This window comes from Heloderma suspectum, chromosome 2 (genome assembly GCF_057233095.1).
Source record: "Heloderma suspectum isolate Gila_16-S chromosome 2, 16-S_ref, whole genome shotgun sequence".
Classification (NCBI taxonomy): Eukaryota; Metazoa; Chordata; class Lepidosauria; order Squamata; family Helodermatidae; genus Heloderma; species Heloderma suspectum.
This window is the reverse complement of record NC_139459.1, coordinates 11,718,424-11,736,980: the sequence shown is the minus strand read 5'-3', so window position 1 is coordinate 11,736,980 and position 18,557 is coordinate 11,718,424. Positions and strand designations below refer to the sequence as shown.

At 46.0% G+C, this 18,557-nt stretch overlaps 1 protein-coding gene across 1 annotated transcript in view; it reads left to right on the top strand.

The window, feature by feature from the left end:
* The window catches only part of RIT2 (Ras like without CAAX 2), a 410,019-nt gene that overhangs the window by 228,751 nt on the left and 162,711 nt on the right, over positions 1-18,557 (top strand). Inside the window, exon 4 of the mRNA XM_084832009.1 lies at positions 15,688-15,879. Coding sequence (XP_084688135.1) covers positions 15,688-15,879 — 192 coding nt within the window. The remainder of the gene's footprint in view (positions 1-15,687; positions 15,880-18,557) is intronic.

The window sequence follows — 18,557 nt, the reverse complement described above, 5'->3', positions numbered from 1 at the left end:
GAACAGGCTGAATTCCTGCATCAGGTACCGTTCTCAAGTTGCTGAGTTTGTATCCACTTCTGCAGAATGATTTTTCAGTCCCTCACCAACTTTTTCCCTCAATCCAACCATGTTGATGGGCATTAGGTCCCGGCAAATTTAACTAATTCACCCAACACATAATTAAATTCTGAGGTTCAGTGCCAATGGATGATGTGAAGGCCACTGGCATATATGGCTTTTTAAGGCCGATATATACTTACTTGGAACTACATCTAATTGAACTCGATGGCAGACATATATTAGATCGAACTGTTAAAATGTTTGACAATTAATGGATGGTAGCCAACAAAAGACCTGTTAGCCATGAGAAGCAGAGGCTGGTGGCTCTGATTTTGGGGGGACAGAGATTCATCAAACCATAGAATCATAGAATAGTAGGGCTGGAAGGGGCCTGCAAGACCAGCAAGTCCAACCCCCTGCTCAATGCAGGAATCCAAGTCAAAGCATCCCTGACAAGTGGCTGTCTTGAATGCCTCCAGTGCGGGAGAGCCCACTACCTCCCCAGGGAATTGGTTCCATTGTCGTATTGCTCTAACAGTCAGCAAGTTTTTCCTGATGTTCAGCTAGAATCTGGCTTCCTGTAACATGAACCCATTATTCCACGTTCTGCATTCTGGGATGACCGAGAAGAGATCCTGGCCTTCATCCAGAACTCTAAAGAAGCTTTCCAAGCTGCTGAACCTATTTTGGGGATAGGGTTCAGCACCTTAGATATCTCCTTTAGAGTTCTGACTGGTTCTGACTATTTCCCAGAATGGATTCACAGCCCCACCGAAATCAAAGCTGCCAGCCTCCACTGGATACCAATTCAGCTCTTATGAGTCTGACCTGTTTGGCACCATATTCTTAAAAGAGAACAAGAGCCCTAAACTACATTTCCCATCATGCCCTGCTTTTGCTTACAATGCAATTATGTTGTGTTCTCAGACTGAATTCTCCAACGTCATTTCAGCTTTGTTGCAAGAACACGTTGCAAGGATCCAGAATATTATATTATCTGTTAGAACTATACCGCTTTAACTGCATAGTTTACAGTGGATTTAGATACATATTTTAGAGTGGGGAAATCACAGAGTAAGGCAGAAATGGCATAGCATGTGACAAGGACCAGCAGAAATAGATACTGTTCTTCCACCAGCAGGCAAAGATATTTTTATTCAGGCAGCATATAAACTGGTCTGTTACTGAAGTGAGCTTTGATTGGTTGGTGTTGATTATTTCTTTTATTACTGTGTTTTAACTGTATGTTAATGTATTCAATTGTAACATTATGTTTTCATTAATATTTTGATTTTAATCTGGATGTTATTGTTAGCAGCACTGAGCAGCATTTTTGTTGGAAAGGCAGGATAGAAATCAAATAAATGCTTAAGTAAATAATATAGACAGATTCCTCCATCCCTATCCAGATTAAGGCTCCAGATCCAGATCCTGTACATGTTTACTTGGGAGTAACTTCCCCCCCCGTTTATTTTATTTATGCCCCACCTTTCTACCAAAAACAATGGTGCTCATGGTAGCCCATTAAATTTAGTAGGATTACATTTGAGTAAATGTAGATAGGAATAGGCTCCACAGGAGGCAGGATTTTTAGAACTGGAATGAACTCAATGAATCTTAGAATTGGAAGAGATCCGATGGAGATCGTAGAACAGTTGTCTGTCTGGTCCTTTCTTGGAAGATTCCTATGACCAATTCTTCAACCTTCCACCCCAGGAACAGATGGCATGAACTAGCCTATGTCCTTGATACCACCTGCTGCCTGCTCTTTCCGTTTCTTTTTTTTTTTCTCCCTTTTGTTCTCTGCCTTTGTAACTTTGTTAAGAGGAAGAAAAACAAAACTGAAATCATGTTTGCTGAGTGCTATTTCTGCCTTGCTTGCCCTAGCAACCACCAACCCACACAGATTTCGTTCTTTCACACAGATGGTGTCTGCATATAAACATGCCAGTGCAGATTCTGTATTTACAACCTTCTGGTCTAATAAAAAGAGCCTAAGAATCTCAGATGGTTGGGAGACTCTGGCACCATCATCCTCCATGTAGCATCAGGGACTTTGTGTTGCTGATAGGCTAAAGGCCTTCAACTTGTGTGACCTTCACACCAAAGCAGGCAATCAGGAACTTGCCAACCTAATACCTCGTCTGTCTGAGGAACAAATATTTTAAAAATGAATGAATGAATGTTAAGCCTCCCATTCTATATGTCTAGACATGGCAAGGAAGGGATGGGACCTTCTCTGCCACCTCCACCTCACAGAATGGTGCAGAGGAGTGCGACTGAAGGAGTTCCAGCGCATGTCAGACAGGAGATGAGGTGCAAGGAGATCCCCTTCACGCACACACATGCACGCACAGATGCAAGTACACACACACACACACAGGGTTGAATCTTCTGCATGCCAGGTATATTCAGAATTAACTTGGGGAAAACTGGGTTCATCTCTGGTGGAAGTTGGGGTAATTAATCTAGTCCCCCCCCCAAAGATGAATGACACTAGAGGTGTCCATTTCTAGTAATAATCTTTTAACATCTGTGAACATCCTGGGTCTCCAGAAATTCTGATTGAAACAAATTCTTCCAGAACTTCAGCAATTTCTGTTCTGATGAATATTGTGAAGATTTGAGGCCTACAAAGGCAAAGGGGGAAAGGGTCAGGCTTAGAGGCCTGGGTTTCTCAGTTGGGAGGGGTATCCCTCAGAGGAATAATTTCATTTCCCAGGTTAAGTTTCATTTATTATTAAAGTTTGAAGCAGAACTTTCAGTTTTGAGGGAGAAGGGTATAAAAAGAGAGCAAGACAACCAGTAAGACCAGAAAGAGGAAGACCAGAGCCTGAAGCAAGAGCAGGAAGAAGCAGTACGGAGAAGTCTAAGTACAGCTGGGGTAAAAGAACTTATGTTTTGCAACTTTTATTTTCTCTTAATCACTCAGCTCCATTGTGTTGAGTACAGCCTTTAGTTGTAATTTGCTTGCTTTAATTTACCAGTAAACTGTTGTGGTTAAACTTGTGTCTAGAGTGTCAATCACTCCACACCTACAGCCTAAACCCCACGTTATGGGAAGGGGAAGGTAAAAGAAGGAAAGTGGGACTCTTAATGAGGTAAAAAGGTAAAAAAGTAAAAAGGCATGACTGAACACCGAGGTGCACGGAACGCTATTACCTTTCCCGCTGAAGCAGTATGTATTTTGTTGTTGTTGTTCAGTCGTTCAGTCGTGTCCGACTCTTTGTGACCTCATGGACCATAGCACGCCAGACCTTCCTGTCCTGCGCTCTCTCCCGGAGCGTGCTCAAGTTCATATTCATTGCATCCGCGATGCTATCTAGCCATCTCATCCTCTGCCGTCCCCTTCTCCTTTTGCCTTCAGTCTCTCCCAGCATCAGGGTCTTTTCCAGTGAGTTTTCTCTTCGCATTAGGTGGCCAAAATATTGGAGCTTCAGCTTCAGTATCTGTCCTTCCAATGAGCACTCAGGGTTGATTTCCTTTAGGATTGACTGAGTTGACCTCCTTGCAGTCCAGGGGACTCATAAGAGTCTTCTCCAGCACCACAGTTCGAAAGCATCAATTCTTCGGCGCTCAGCCTTCCTTATAGTCCAGCTCTCACAGCCATACATTACTACTGGGAAAACCATAGCATTGATTAGACGGACCTTTGTCGGCAAGGTGATGTCTCTGCTTCTTACTATGCTGTCTAGGTTTGCCATAGCTTTCCTCCCAAGGAGCAAGCGTCTTTTAATTTCATGGCTACAGTCACCATCTGCGGTGATCTTGGAGCCCAAGAAAGTAAAATCTGTCACTGCTTCCATTTCTTCCCCTTCTATATGCAAGGAGGTGATGGGGCCAGATGCCATGACCTTAGTTTTTTTTAATGTTGAGTTTCAAACCAGCTTTTGCACTCTCCTCTTTCACCCTCAACAAGAGGCTCTTGAGATCCTCTTCGCTTTCTGTCATTAGGGTGGTATCGTCTGCATATCAGAGGTTGTTGATAATTGTCCCAGCGATCTTAATTCCAACCTGTGATTCATCCAACCCGGTGTTTCTTATGATGTACTCTGCATGTAAGTTGAATAAGCAGGGTGACAATATGCAGCCTTGTCGTACTCCTTTCCCAATTTTGAACCACTCAGTTGTTCCATCTCTGGTTCTTACTGTTGCTTCTTGACCCTCGTACAGGTTTCTCAGGAGACAGGTAAGGTGGTCTGGTACTCCCATCACTTTAAGAATTTGCCACAGTTTGTTGTGATCCACACAATCAAAGGCTTTAGTGTAGTCAATGAAGCAGAAATAGACATTTTTTCTGGAATTCTCTTGCTTTCTCCATGATCCAGCGAAAGTTGGCAATTTGATCTCTAGTTCCTCTGCCTCTTCGAAACCCAGCTTGTACTTCCGGTAGTTCTCGGTTCGCATACTGCTGAAGCCTAGCTTGTAGGATTTCGAGCATCACCTTGCTGGCATGTGGAATGGGCACAATTGTGTGGTAGTTTGAACAGTCTTTGGCTTTGCCCTTCTTTGGAATTGGAATGTAAACTGACCTTTTCCAGTCTTGTGGCCACTATTGAGTGTTCCAAATTTGTTGGTATATTGAGTGCAGCACTTTAACAGCATCATCTTTTAGGATTTTAAATAGCTCAGCTGAAATGCTGTCATCTCCGCTAGCTTTGTTGTTAGTAATGCTTCCTAAGGCCCCCTTGACTTCACTCTTGAGGATGTTCGGCTCAAGTTCAGTGACCACGCTATCATGGCTATCAGGGCCATTCAGATCTTTCCTGTATAGTTCTTCTGTGTATTCTTTCTACCTCTTCTTAATCTCATCTGCTTCTGTTAGGTCCCTGCCTTCTTTGTCCTTGATCATGCCCATCTTTGCACAAAACGATCCCTTGAGATCTCCAATTTTCTTGAAGAGATCTCTAATCTTTCCCATTCTATTGTTTTCCTCGATTTCTTTGCCTTGTTCATTTAAGAAGGCCTTCTTGTCTCTCCTTGCTATTCTCTGGAACTCTGCATTCAGTTGTATATATCTTTCCCTTTCTCCCTTGCTTTTCACTTCCCTTCTTTCTTCAGCTACTTGTAAAGCCTCCTCAGACAGCCACTTGACTTTCTTGCATTTCTTTTTCTTTGGGATGGATTGAGTTGCTGCCTCCTGAACATGCCTGTCCATTTTAGTTTGCTGATTCCCAAGATGTCGATGTTCAATCTTGCCATCTCATGTTTGACCACCTCCAGCTTACCTTGATTCATTGATCTTACATTCCAGGTTCCTAAACAATATTGTTCTTTACAGCATCGGATTTTCTTTTCACCACCAGACACATCCACAGCTGGTCTTACCTTCCTTGTCAGGGAATCTGGAAGGTACCCTGCAACGTATATGTCTGTGCCAGTTTATACCTCTCTGATGGGCATGGTTGCTGTAGGGGAGGAACCCAACTCTTCCTTTCATTCCCCACCAAAGCAGCATCATGATGTCCTAATGTGACATAGCCATGCCAAGGCAAGGAAGCATTTGCCAATACAGAAGCACCAATGATAATGGATGTGTCAATCATGCCTTAGGATCTGATGCTTGTTCCTATCAGTCTGTGCTTAAACTTCATTTCATTGGATCATGCCATATGAACATGTTCCACTGTATTCATCTGTAATCTAGCTAGGGATTGAATATAAAGTTGTCCCATCTGAATTTTTTATGCAAAGATAGAGAATTTGCACCTGCCAGATGATGAGCAAACCAGACAAGAGATGATTTGAGAATTTAGCACTTTACCAAACTTAATGCTACAATTCTCTATTAAAATAAATAAATAAATAAATAAATATGAAAATGGGCACACCAGAGAAAGTACATAGAAAAATGCCCACATTGGTGTAGATAATGCACAAAAATACATCATTATAGGGGAAACAGCTTGCAAAGAATGCACACATTGAGGAAAAGTCTCCACGAAAATGCATATGAATTTCCACGTGCACACATAAATGTATTTAAAAAAATAAAATGGGTACATCGATGTGGAATTGGGCCCGACCGAATTTAAGGTCAGAAAAATGAGAAATTGAACACAGCCAAAATTTACAGATTACCCATTCCTAAATCTAGCCCAGGGGTAGCAAAGAGTCGGACATGACTGAACGACTGAACAACAACAACAACAACAACAAATATATATGTCCATGTCTGTGCAAAGGCACAGTAGCAGCTGTTTCTGCATTCTTTCCCCCTCACGGCTTATCACATTTTACTAAACGTATGGTAAAAAAAACCAAAAATACAAGCCTACCATTTCACTTGTAAAGGAAGGAAACAAAGAGACCCTCTTTATATTCATTTGCTATCTTTTTTGCATTCTTGAAATACCGGAACACCACCAACTGATTCTTGAGGGGATCGTCTATGACCCATATTTGTTCTTTTGCATCCCCAGTTGATAACCTCATATTATTAACTGAATATGTACTGTATGGTCTATATATTTGTTAAGCCCTGGGTGCTTCTAACTTTTGAAATAATTTTGACCATCTGATAGGGGTGGAATTTTCTGATCTCTAGTCCAATGTCTGGTCTCCAGACACTGAAAACACAAATTTGGCCAGACCCAATCCAGACACTTTCCTCCCCCGTCCGCACTCAGTCCCATTGTATTGATGATGCTTTAAAAGTGAAGCCTTACACGATGCCTCTGTCTGGGCCCTTCTCTATTCCACTGCCTATCATTTAGCATTTTCAACATTACATTTCATGTAGTTCATGTGTACATGAGATAACAATGTTACTTTGAGAAATCATGGTGGACGGGTGAAGTGCCAGATGACTTGAGGAGGGCTAATGTTGTCCCTAACTTCAAAAAAGGTAAAAAGGAGGAACCTGGCAACTAGAGACCAGTCAGTGTGACATCAATCCCTGGAAAAATTCTGGAGCAGATGATAAAGCAATCAGTCTGTAAGCACCTTGAAAACAATGTCGTGATGACTCAAAGCCAACATGGATTTGTCAAGAACAAATCCTGCCAGACGAATCTGATCTCATTTTTGGATCAGGTAACCTCCCTTGTGGACTGTGGGAATGCTGTGGACATCATATACCTCAAATTCAGCAAAGCTTCTGACAAAGTGCCCCATGATAGCCCGATGAGCAAACTAGCTAAAAATGGGCTAGATGAAACAACTATCAAGTGGATCCACAGTTGCTACAGAATTGGACTCAAAAGAGTGCTTATCAATGGGATCTTCTCAAACTGGGGAGAGATAACGAGTGGGGTACCACAGGGCTCAGTCCTGCTCTTCAACATTTTTATTAATGACTTGGAGGAGATGCAGGGAATGCTGATCAAATTTGCAGATGACACAAAATTGGGTGGGATAGCTAATACTTTGGAAGACAGTCAGAAACACAATTCAAAGTTAACTTGATATACTGGAGCGCTGGGCAGAAAACAACAGAATGACATTTAATAGGGATAAATGCCAAGTTCTGCACCTAGGAAAAAGAAACCAAATGCACAGTTACAAGATGGGAGATACTTGGCTCAACAACACTACAAGCAAGAAGGATCATGGAATTGTTGTAGATCACAAGGTGAATATAAGCCAACAATGTGATGTGGCTGCAAAAAAGGCAAATGCTATTTTGGGCTGCATTCATAGAAGTATAGCTTCCAAATCCTGGGAAGTACTAGTTCCCCTCTACTCAGCACTGGTTAGGCCTCATCTGGAGTACTGTGTCCAGTTCTGGGCACCATACTGTAAGAAGGATGCAGACAAGCTGGAGAGGGTTCAGAGGAGGGCAACAAAGATTATCAGGGGATTGGAAACAAAGCCCTCTGAAGAGAGACTGAAAGAACTGGGCATGTTTAGCCTTGAGAAGACAAGACTGAGGTATGATATGATAGCACTCTTCAAGTACTTGAAAGGTTGTCACAGAGAGGAAGGCTAGCATCTCTTCTCAATCATCCCAGAGTGCAGAATATGATTGTGGCATGTTGCAAAATGCAGCATCCATGGCAGAATTCTATGAGTCTGTGATTCTACTCACGTTCCGTGCATCCTGACTGTAATGTCTTCTGACCGTTTCCTGCCACGAATGTTGTATTTTGGTTAATTAGTAAAAGACCATTGGTTGTTGTCCTTTGTTTGTAAGAAATAAAATAAAGGAAGTCCTGCACTGGAAAATTCAAAATATAGCCCTTGCAGAGTAATCGGTGTTCTTAAAGAGGTGTGTTCTCAGAACGCAAGGACTGAAATGGTTCACAGCACTGGAACTTTCCCCATGTACATGAGATCACATGTTTGTACTACTTGTAAACAAAAGCAGATGAGGTTCCCAGCCCCCCATTTCCATACTGAGGATAGAACTACATGTTACCGTAGTAAACATATGTTTGCCATTTAGTGGTTATGCTCAGGTAAGAAGCATTTGACTTGGCAGGTGGGAGGAGAATGCTTAACCTTTCCCCCACTCAAAGATTCCCCCTGCAATCCTCTCTCAGTCCCCCCATCCCACCCCACCCAAGCCAGGCTTATTTCCGATCTCAGACCTGGCTGGAAACAGTTGGGTGGGGTGGGGTACTCAAAGGAGTAACTGCAAGGAATGGGCTGAGCACTCCCCATTACCCTCCAAATCCCCCCTAGAAATGCTGCTCTACTGGTTCACACAGTATGTCATCGTTTAGGACTCCAACCCCTTGTCCTCAGAGGATGAGGCTTCTGAGTTAATGGCTCAGGGATAGAGCTGCATTACAGAAGGGAATGTTATGAGGTTTCCACCTCCTGAGGTTCTAGCAGTCAAGGAAAGCCTCATCCTCTGGGTCAGGAGGAGGTTGCATTGCCATGTTCCAGGTTGGAGGACTCTAGCCTGAAGATTCCACCATGCCACTTCTGGGTCCTCACAGGTTGAGGCTGCTGAAACAGACCAGGTCTTTTTAAGGGAAAAGGCACCAGTCAATAGGTAGGCAGGGCTAACCAGCCTAAAGGACACCATAACCATACCTAAGGCTCAGTCACAATCTGCTGCTTGTTGGAAAAGCTGGTCTGGCTTCCAGCCCCAGCAGCACTTGGAGCTCTCTGCAGTGCTGCTCTATTCCTTGTCTCTCTGGGAAACCTGGAGTAGGATCCAATGGTGCCCTACTGCTGGTGGCGTGCACCACTGGATCCTGGTGTGCATGTCTGGGCACGGCAACAGCAGCATGCACACAGCTCCTACTGCCATTGGCAGTGATATAGCACTTCTGGAGGGAAGCCCCCCAAATGACTGGAAATGCAAGTGTCTGGAAGGGGCAGGTCCCACCTTCCAGAAACTTGAGTTTCCAGTCATTTGGGGACTTGCACCCCTGGAAGCACTTCATCGTCGCCACTGGTCGTAGGGGCTGCACGTGCACTGCTGCCACCAGTGTCACCTGCATGCCCACCTGGAAATAGTGGTGCTCATCACCAGTGGTAGGGCACCACTGGATCCTACCCCTGACTCTTGCTTGACCAGAATTCACTGGATAGAACTTGCCCCAAGTCTCATTGTGAACCAGACCTCGAGTGACCCCCGTGACACGAGGCCCTCACTTAGTGCCCCTGCAACAACAGGACTTGCTGGCTTAAACAGAACACATTAGAACTAGGGCTAATTAGAACTTAGTAAAAACTAAGCCCCCACAATTAGAAATAATGATTAAACTCCTCAATTCAGCAATGGGAAAAATCAACCCTTTCCTGGTGTGTGTGTGTGTGTGTTTAATTACCCTGGTTTTGTATACAACAGAGGAATCAAAGAATGTGCATTTCTGTCTTTTACTCCCCTTGCATATTAAGAATTGCATACAAAATCCCTGCAAGGAACCTAATTGGGGGGAAATGAGCCTGGTTGGGGGGAAGATAATGGTTGCATATTTTCTTGCATAATGTCACCAAATTGCCAGGGAAAGAACTCACACTGCTAATGATGATAACAGTAAATTGGGTCTAAGCCCGACTATAATCTGGACTTCCAGTCATGCTAGAAAGCGCTACAATAAAACATCCGCAGTTTGAGCTATGGCTCAGGAAGAGGTCAAGGTAGGAGACCAAATGCTTTGCATGCAGAGTGACTCAGGTTCTGTCTGTCACTTCTCTATTCACAGAGAGATGGCAGGTAGCAGGGCTCCTGCCCTGTGACTTTCGAGCAGTACTGGGCCAAAACGCCACCCAGATTTTTGCAGGTCCATTTGCCTGCTTGACAAAGGGGGTACCCACCCATGGCTTTTGGGAGAGCAGGATAAATTTATTTTTGGTGAGAGCGAAGTGGAGTGGGGTGGGGTGGAGTGGGGTGGGGTGGGGTGGGGTGGGGTGGGCTTAGCTTACTTATTAGGATGAGGTGGTTGAGGGTGTTATTTATTTTCTGTCTTTAACATATTAAAATATTAAAGAATGCCTATTAAAAAGCCTTCTTGATGACTCCTCACAGCTGGGAAAAATCCCCACTGCGATTCCCTGCCTCGAATCAAGGAGAGGAACGTTCCTGAGTTTCTCTAAGGTGCTGTCTGTGAGGTCCAAACTGAATGTTCTGCTTACTTCTGTGTAAGCATGCTTTGCCCTGATTTGGCAGGAATGATTTAAGCTTCTCCCCTCCCATTCCATGCTGAAATTCCACCCCCTCCATGTGGAGGGTTAAAAAAAGAAAAAAAAAAGTATCCATGGCTTCCCCCACCCTGCTCAGAAATGTCTCACAAATGTATCGTGCCTTTCCCAGTTTTCTAGGCAATTTCATTTCATTCTTTACTCCCACCCCCGAATGGTCAAAAAATGTGGGGGTGAAAATTTCGGCCCAGCTGTCCTCGGAGATCCAATCTGAGTAGATATCACTGGACCAGAATGGACAAAGGTCTGATACAGGTTGAGACAGCTTCGTACGTTTATATGCTCTCAAAGGACCTCCAGGTTTGTCTATGACAAGGAATCATCCAGACTATTCTGGTTACCTTCCCAAAATCTACTGTGGAGATAAACATCTTGAAAAAAAAGAAAAAAGAAGAAAAGCAAGAAGCAAAAGATAAATAGGGATGGGAAAGCCAACAATTTTCAAGCTTGCCTAAATTCTCTGGAAATCAAGTCAAAGCTCATTTGGGCTCACTTCTATTTTTGTTTTTGATAGGGATATCATAGAATTCTGCCATGGATCTCGGGGAGGCCAAATGCCAGTGCATTCGGCCCCCCGAAATCGGTGGCGGAATGGTCTGCCCCCCTCGCCCCCCCAGGATGGGACTTACCTTGGGCGGATCTCCCTCGCGGCGGCTCCGGCGGCTCCGGCGGCGGCTCCGCCAGTGGTTTGGCGGCGGCAGCTGAAGCGGCCGGTCTTACGACCAACTAGTGCCGCCGCCATTTCCAGTTAAAAAAACAAAAACAAAACGTGACAGGCTATGTAAAGATTTAAGTAGCCTATCACGGCTAGATTTTTTAAAAAAACACCGTGATAGGCCACGTAAATGTTTACGTAGCCTATCACGGCTGATTTAAAAGAAAAAGAAAAAAACGTGCGTACGCAAATGGCTAGGGATGCACGAAAGTCACTTACCTGGTCTCGCAGCTTGCTTCGCGGTAAGGGGGAGGCACTTCTCTGCTCCCCCTGAAGTTCAGGCCGGGGGGAGGAGGCTTCCCGCCTCGCCCGGCTGAAATTCAGGCCAGGGAGAAGTGCCCTATCTCCCCGGCCGCGAACTTCAAAAGGAAAAAAAAAAAAACAATGCTATTTGCGTTGTCCTTATATTCGCCATAGTCTACGTAAATCTTTACGTAGACTACAGGGACCAAATAAGGAACGCGAATGGCGGCTCCCTATGGGGGCCGCCATTAGCTGTACGTGCTTTTTTTTTTTTTTTTAACTCACCCGTTATAGGCTACGTGACGATTAACGTAGCCTATCACGGCTGACTTTGCAAATCTAGCCGTGATAGGCTACGTTAATCGTTACGTAGCCTATCACAGGGGCGTTTTTGTTTTTTTTTTACTTTTCTTGTAATGGTGGCAGAGGCAGCCGGTCAAAAGACCGGCTGCCGCCCCCGCCCCTGACGAAGACCTGCCGAACCGCTGCCGGGACCCGCCGCCAGGAGGGATATTCGGGAAAGGTAAGTCCCATCCCAGGGGGGGCCGGGGGGGCGGAGAATTTCACCCCGAACAACCTTCGGAGGACTGAATGCGTTGGCACTCGGCCCCCCCTAAGTTTCGGGGAGAAATTCTCCCCCATCCCTACAAATGGCGGTGCCCATGGGCGCCGCCATTGGCGTTCCTTATTTTGGCACGTCTTAGTCTATGTAAACATTTACGTAGACTAAGACGGCGAAAATAAGGGGAACGCAAATAGCGTAGATGCTACGCTATTTGCGTTCCCCTTATTTCCGCCGTCTTAGTTTACGTAAATGTTTACGTAGACGAAGACGTGCCAAAATAAGGAACGCAAATGGCAGTTCCCATGGGCGCCGCCATTTGCGTACGCGCGTTTTTTTTCTTTTAAATCAGCCATGATAGGCTACATAAACATTTACATAGCCTATCACGGCTGACTACAGGGACGCAAACGGCGGTGGCTATGGCCGCCGCCATTTGCATCCCTGCTAGCCAGCAGCCACATGACCGGCCGCTGGCGGAGCCAGCCGGCGGCTCCGCAGAATCCCTGCGGAGCGGAGCCGGCCAGCCAGGATTCAGGGGGGGGAGGGACGGAGCGCCTCTCCCCCCGGCCAGAATTTCGGGTGGAGGGACGGAGCGCCTCCCCCCCACCATGAATGTCACCCTTCGAAAAGGTAAGTGACTTTCATACATCCCTAGTTTTTGACCTATTTTTTCAGCTTGTTCAAATACACTTTTCCCCCATTGATGGAGGGAGCAATCCTATGGCCGCTAGACAGTGGCTAGATGGCCATAGGATACCTTCTTTTCTGGGAACTGACCTCCCCCCACTTCTGCGCTGCCCCGTCTTCCGTGCTCACAAGAGGAGTGTGGAGTGGCCAAAAAGGGGCGTGTCTGGGCATGTTCCAAGGTGGGGTGGGCAGAAACGCCTGTACGACACATCCAATGTCCTGCTCAGCCCTCCTGTGGCTAGACAGCCACAATTGGCTGTCTAGCCAAAAATGCAGGGCAGAAGGAGTGCAGAGGGAACAATTCCCTCCATGCTTCTCCTGCCCTGCATTAGGGATGGCACAGAATTCCGCCACGGATTCCAGTGATTCCGGAATTCATGGCTGAACGGCCTCCTGCCCCCGCCCCCCTGCAGAATCCCCCCGGAATGGAACTTACCTGGGGCGGATGTGGCAGATGTGGCAGATGTGGCGGATGTGGCGGATGTGGCGGATCTGGTGGATCTGGCGGATGTGGCGGATGTGGCGGCGGTGGTTCTGGCGGCTGGTCTCCTGGCCGGCCGCAGCCGGGCTGCTGAGGCCACCATTGGTGACCTTGCAGCTGTGATAGGCTACGTAAGTATTTATGTAGCCTATCACAGCTAACCCCCCAAAAAACCCAGCATACACAAATGGCAGCGGTTACAGCAGCCGCCATTTGCGTTCCCTATTTTTCGCCTTCCTAGCCTACAAAAATATTTACGTAGGCTATTAGGGCGAAAAAAAAAGGAACACAAATAGCGCCCACTATGCTATTTGCATTCCCCCTTTTTTTCGCCGTAATAGCCTACGTAAATATTTATTTAGGCTAGGATGGTGAAAAATAGGGGATGCAAATGGCGGCTGCCATAGCCACTGCCATTTGTATACGCCTTTTTTTGTGGGAGGTTGCCATGATAGGCTACATAAATACTTATGTAGCCTATCACAGCATCCTGGCTGGATGCAAATGGCGGCCGCTACGGCGGCCGCCATTTGCGTTCACAGCAGCCCGTCCGCAGCCGGAAATCTGGCTGTGGACAGCCTTGGCTGGCTGCTCTGCGGAGCCACCACGGAGTGAAGCCAGCCGGGCAGGATTCCAGGGGGGAGGAGCAGATCGCCTCCTCCCCGTCGAGGATTCCGGGGGGAGGGGCGGAGCGCCTCCCCCCCCACCGCGAATCAATCCGTGAAAAGGTAAGTGAGTTTTGTACATCCTTACCCTGCAATGGATAGGCGGTCATCTCCGAGTCAGGACGAGGCCACCTATGTGGACATGATTGCACCCTAAAGCGTAAAAATCTGCATCTAAAAATTAGGGATGTCAGAGAATTTCGCCACGAATCTCAGGGAGGCCGAATGCCAGCGCAGTCGGCCCCCCGAAATCGGTGGCGAAACGGTCTGCCACGCCCCCGTCCCCCCGGGACGGGGCTTACCTGGGGCGAATCCTCCTGGCGGCGGCGGCGGCTCCAGCGGCGTTGCGGTGGCATTGTGGCGGTGGCGGCATTGTGGCGGCGGCGGCTGTTCTTCCAACCGGCTGCTGCCGCCGCCATTTCCGGTAAAAAAAAAAAAAGCGTTAGGCTATGTAAAGATTTACGTAGCCTATCATGGCTAGATTTTTAAAAAATACCGTGATAGGCTACGTAAATGTTTACGTAGCCTATTACAGCTGATTAAAAAAAAAAACATGCGCGTACACAAATGGCAGCGCCCATGGGCGCCGCTATTTGCGTTCCTTATTTTGGCACATCTAGTCTACGTAAACATTTACATAGACTATGACGAAAATAAGGGGAACGCAAATAGCGTAGCGTCTACGCTATTTATGTTCCCCTTATTTTCGCCGTAGTCTACGTAAATGTTTACATAGACTAGACGTGCAAAAATAAGGAACGCAAATGGCGGTGCCCATGGGTGCCGCCACTTGCGTACGTGCATTTGTTTGTGTTTTACTCAGCTGTGATAGGCTACGTAAACATTTACGTAGCCTATCACAGCTGACTGCAGGGATGCAAACGGCGGTGGCTACAGCCACCGTCATTTGCGCAGCCGGCCTACCAGGATTGGGGGGGGAGGGACGGAGCGCCTCCCGCCCCATCCAGAATTTCGGGGGGGAGGGACGGAGCGCCCCCCCATCCAGAATTTTTTGGGGGAGGGACGTAGTGCCCCCCCGGCCAGAATTTTGGGGGGAGGGACGGAGCGCCTCCCCCCCAGCCAGAATTTCAGGGGGAGGGACGGAGCACCTCCCCCCCACCTCGAATGAATTTCATGAGAAGGTAAGTGACTTTTGTACATCCCTACAAAAAAAATGTACATTTAAAAACAAACATAGTGCTCGAATGCAATTGCAAACAAGTAATTAGCAAACATTACTTCCCCCTGCTGCCGCCCCCAAAGCGCTCCTCCTGCTCACGTTTGTGTTGAGTATTGCAAACAGGACATGTTTGCATGATTTGAAAAGAGAAAGAAAATATATGTATATCCTTAAAGATAAGTGAGAAATGGCAGAATGCTAATTTCTTTTTTTTTCTTTTTAATTAACAATTCTGCATTATTTACTCTAAGAAAAAAGAACAAAAAAACAATTCAAGGGAAAGGTAGGTCATGGATCACTGGGAGATGCTTTGTGAATAATAAAAGGGAAAGTTGGGTTTTGTGCTAGTTAAACCTGTGAACAAACTCACTTTTCAAAGAGAAACAAACAAACAAACAAACTAGAAAAGAAAAAGAAATGACCTGAGAAACACAGTCTCAGCAGCTCTGCTCTTTATAGGCCATTTATTTTGCTTACTAAATTATATAGCATCTCAATGTTACTCTGCAGGCAGAATTCACGGCCATGAGAGACCAATATATGCGAGGTGGAGAAGGCTTCATTATTTGCTATTCCATCACGGACCGCCAGTCCTTTCAAGAAGCTGCGGAATTCAAGGAGCTCATTTATCGCGTCCGGCACACCTACAACATACCCTTGGTGTTGGTGGGGAACAAAATCGATCTCAAGGAGTTTAGGCAGGTAAGCAAAGTGTTGCCTTTTAAATGAGCTTCATTTAAAGAGGGCTTCGGCTGTTGGGTGGTATAGAAATGAAATAAATAAATAAATAAATGAAGCTGGGCTATATCCTGAGCTATTCTCTAGTGAGTGTGTGCAATGCAACACTTCCTCTAGGTGGGATGAGCCCAAAACAACATGCAGCGTTTTTGATGCAAGACAGTCCCCTTTCCTCAGCCTTAATCCAAGAGTTTTTAAATTAGAGTTCAATTTATTAGGTAGCCTTCAGTTCTAAAACTCTACTAGCCTTCCCAAATCCATATTGCTCACTTGCCTTAGTTGCCTGCTTAGGGTTTCTAGGTCACAATGCTCAGTGATAGTAGAAGCTGAAACTGGCAGACCGCCCCCTTTCCCATAAATGCCCAGCAGCCATGTCAGCGTGACTCTAAACCAGGGGTGTTAAACCAGTTTCAGCCTGTGGGCCAAATTCCAGTCTGAAGACGCTCGGGGGTGGGGGGCATTCCAGTGGAGGGTATTTATGCCAGGGTATTTTAGATCTAGCAACCCTGTACCTCATTGCCTCCGGAGACTACAGTCCCTCAAAATGTCTTTCCCACCAAGAGTTAACTTCCCTCCCCTCCTATCCCTCGGCTATTTGCAAGGTGTTTGCCCCATACCTAATTTCAACTTTCTTCAGCTCCGTGTCTCCATAAGCCATTAATTCCATAGACCTCTGTTTTTCAATTCATGTGCTTCCGCTGCCTTATCTCTTGGCCCAGCTTCCCCAACACTCGACTCTCTCCTCTAGGTGACATGGACCTAGGGATGTAGGAGAAATCTGCAATGAAACCAAATAAGTTCAGATTGTTATAAATCTGATGTGTAGATTCCACAGCAGACCAGCTTTCCCCCTGTTGGGCAGATTCTGTGGACTTATGGACTGGTTTTCTAACCTTCAGGAATTTTGCGCAAATTTCGCCATAGAAAAATATGCATTTAAATCTGCATTTCCTCCATAGGCCAAAACACGACAATATGTATGGGGGGATTTGCATATTTTGTGGGAATTTGTGCATTTCGGAACATGCAAATTTGCACAAATTTGGAACCTAAAAAAAAAAAAATCAGATTCCATTGATGGGCAGAAAACAGAATGAAAGGTGCCTGACAACCCATGAAATATGGACGGAACAGATTTTACATGATCTGTACAGCCCTACATGGATCCCCTCATTTAATCCCCCTCCTCCACCTCCTCCTCCTCCTTCAGCTATCCCTGCTGGATCAGACCAAAGGTCTGTATAGTCTAACATCCTGTTTCCCAGATGCCCCTAGGGAGCCCATTAGCAGGACTTGTTATGGCAATAGCCCTCGTCTTGTTGCCCAGAAATTAGTATTAAAGGATTCGATCCTGGAGGTAGCATGTAGCCATCATGACTAGTAGCTAGGGATTCTGGAGAAACCTAAGATGAACTAAAATGAGCTCAGATTTCTAGGGATGGACGAAAGTCCCTTACCTGATCCCGAAGCTTGCTTCGCGTTGGGGGGGAGGCGCCCCATCCCTCCCCGCTGAAATTCTGGCCGGGGGGAGGCACCCCGTCCCTCCAGCCGTGAAACCTCGTCTCCTGCCAGGATGCAAATGGCGGCAGCCATAGCCGCCACCGTTTGCGTCCCTGCAGTCAGCCGTGATAGGCTACGTAAATGTTTACATAGCCTATCACGGCTGACTTTAAAAAAAAAGAAAAAAGCGCGTACGCAAATGGCGGCGCATGGGCACCGCCATTTGCGTATGCGCTTTTTTTTTTTTCAAAGTCAGCCGTGATAGGCTACGTAAACATTTACGTAGCCTATCATGGTGTTTTTTAAAAATCTAGCCATGATAGGCTACGTAAATCTTTACGTAGCCTATCACGTTATGTTTGTTTGTTTTACTTGGAAATGGCGGCGGCGGCCGCTGGTCGGAAGACCGGCAGCCACCGTCGAACCACTGCTGAACCGCCGCCGAACCTCCACCAGAGCCGCCGCCGCCAGGGACATTCGAGCAAGGTAAGTCCCATCCCGACCGTTTTTCCACCAATTTTGGGGGGCCGAATGCGCTGGCATTCGGCCTCCCCGAGATTCATGGAGAAATTCTCTGACGTCCCTACAGATTTCTCAGAATCCGACATGCGGAATCCGCTGTGGAGAGAACCCCTCTGGCTGCATGGAGTCCGTGGACTTTTTGATGTGTTTGTGTGTGTGTGTGTTTACTTTCCCAAAATTTACACATATTTATTTGTAGGAAAATACACATGTTTCTTCTAAGACTGGTACATATACACAGGGAAAACTGGCTACCTCATAAGTGGCTGCCTTAATACTGGGATGTAATTAGGGATGCTGGAGAAATCTGAAATGGACTAAAATGAGGTTGGATTTCTAAGAATCTGACCTGCAGAATCTGTTGCAGAATGACTTCCTCAGGTCGCACAGAGTCGATGGACTTTCAGGGTTTTTTTTCCTTTCCTGAAATTTATACATATTTATTCATAGGAAAATATGCATATTTCTTCTGAGGAAAAGTTGAATGGAATGGGGGACAAGATGCTAAATCTTACATACTAAGAAAAACTATGTAAATTGTTGCAAACACTCTTATGGAATTATTTGTGTATTTTTCCACATGACGAAGGAAAAGTTTACATCTGCCTGTGAATGGACCA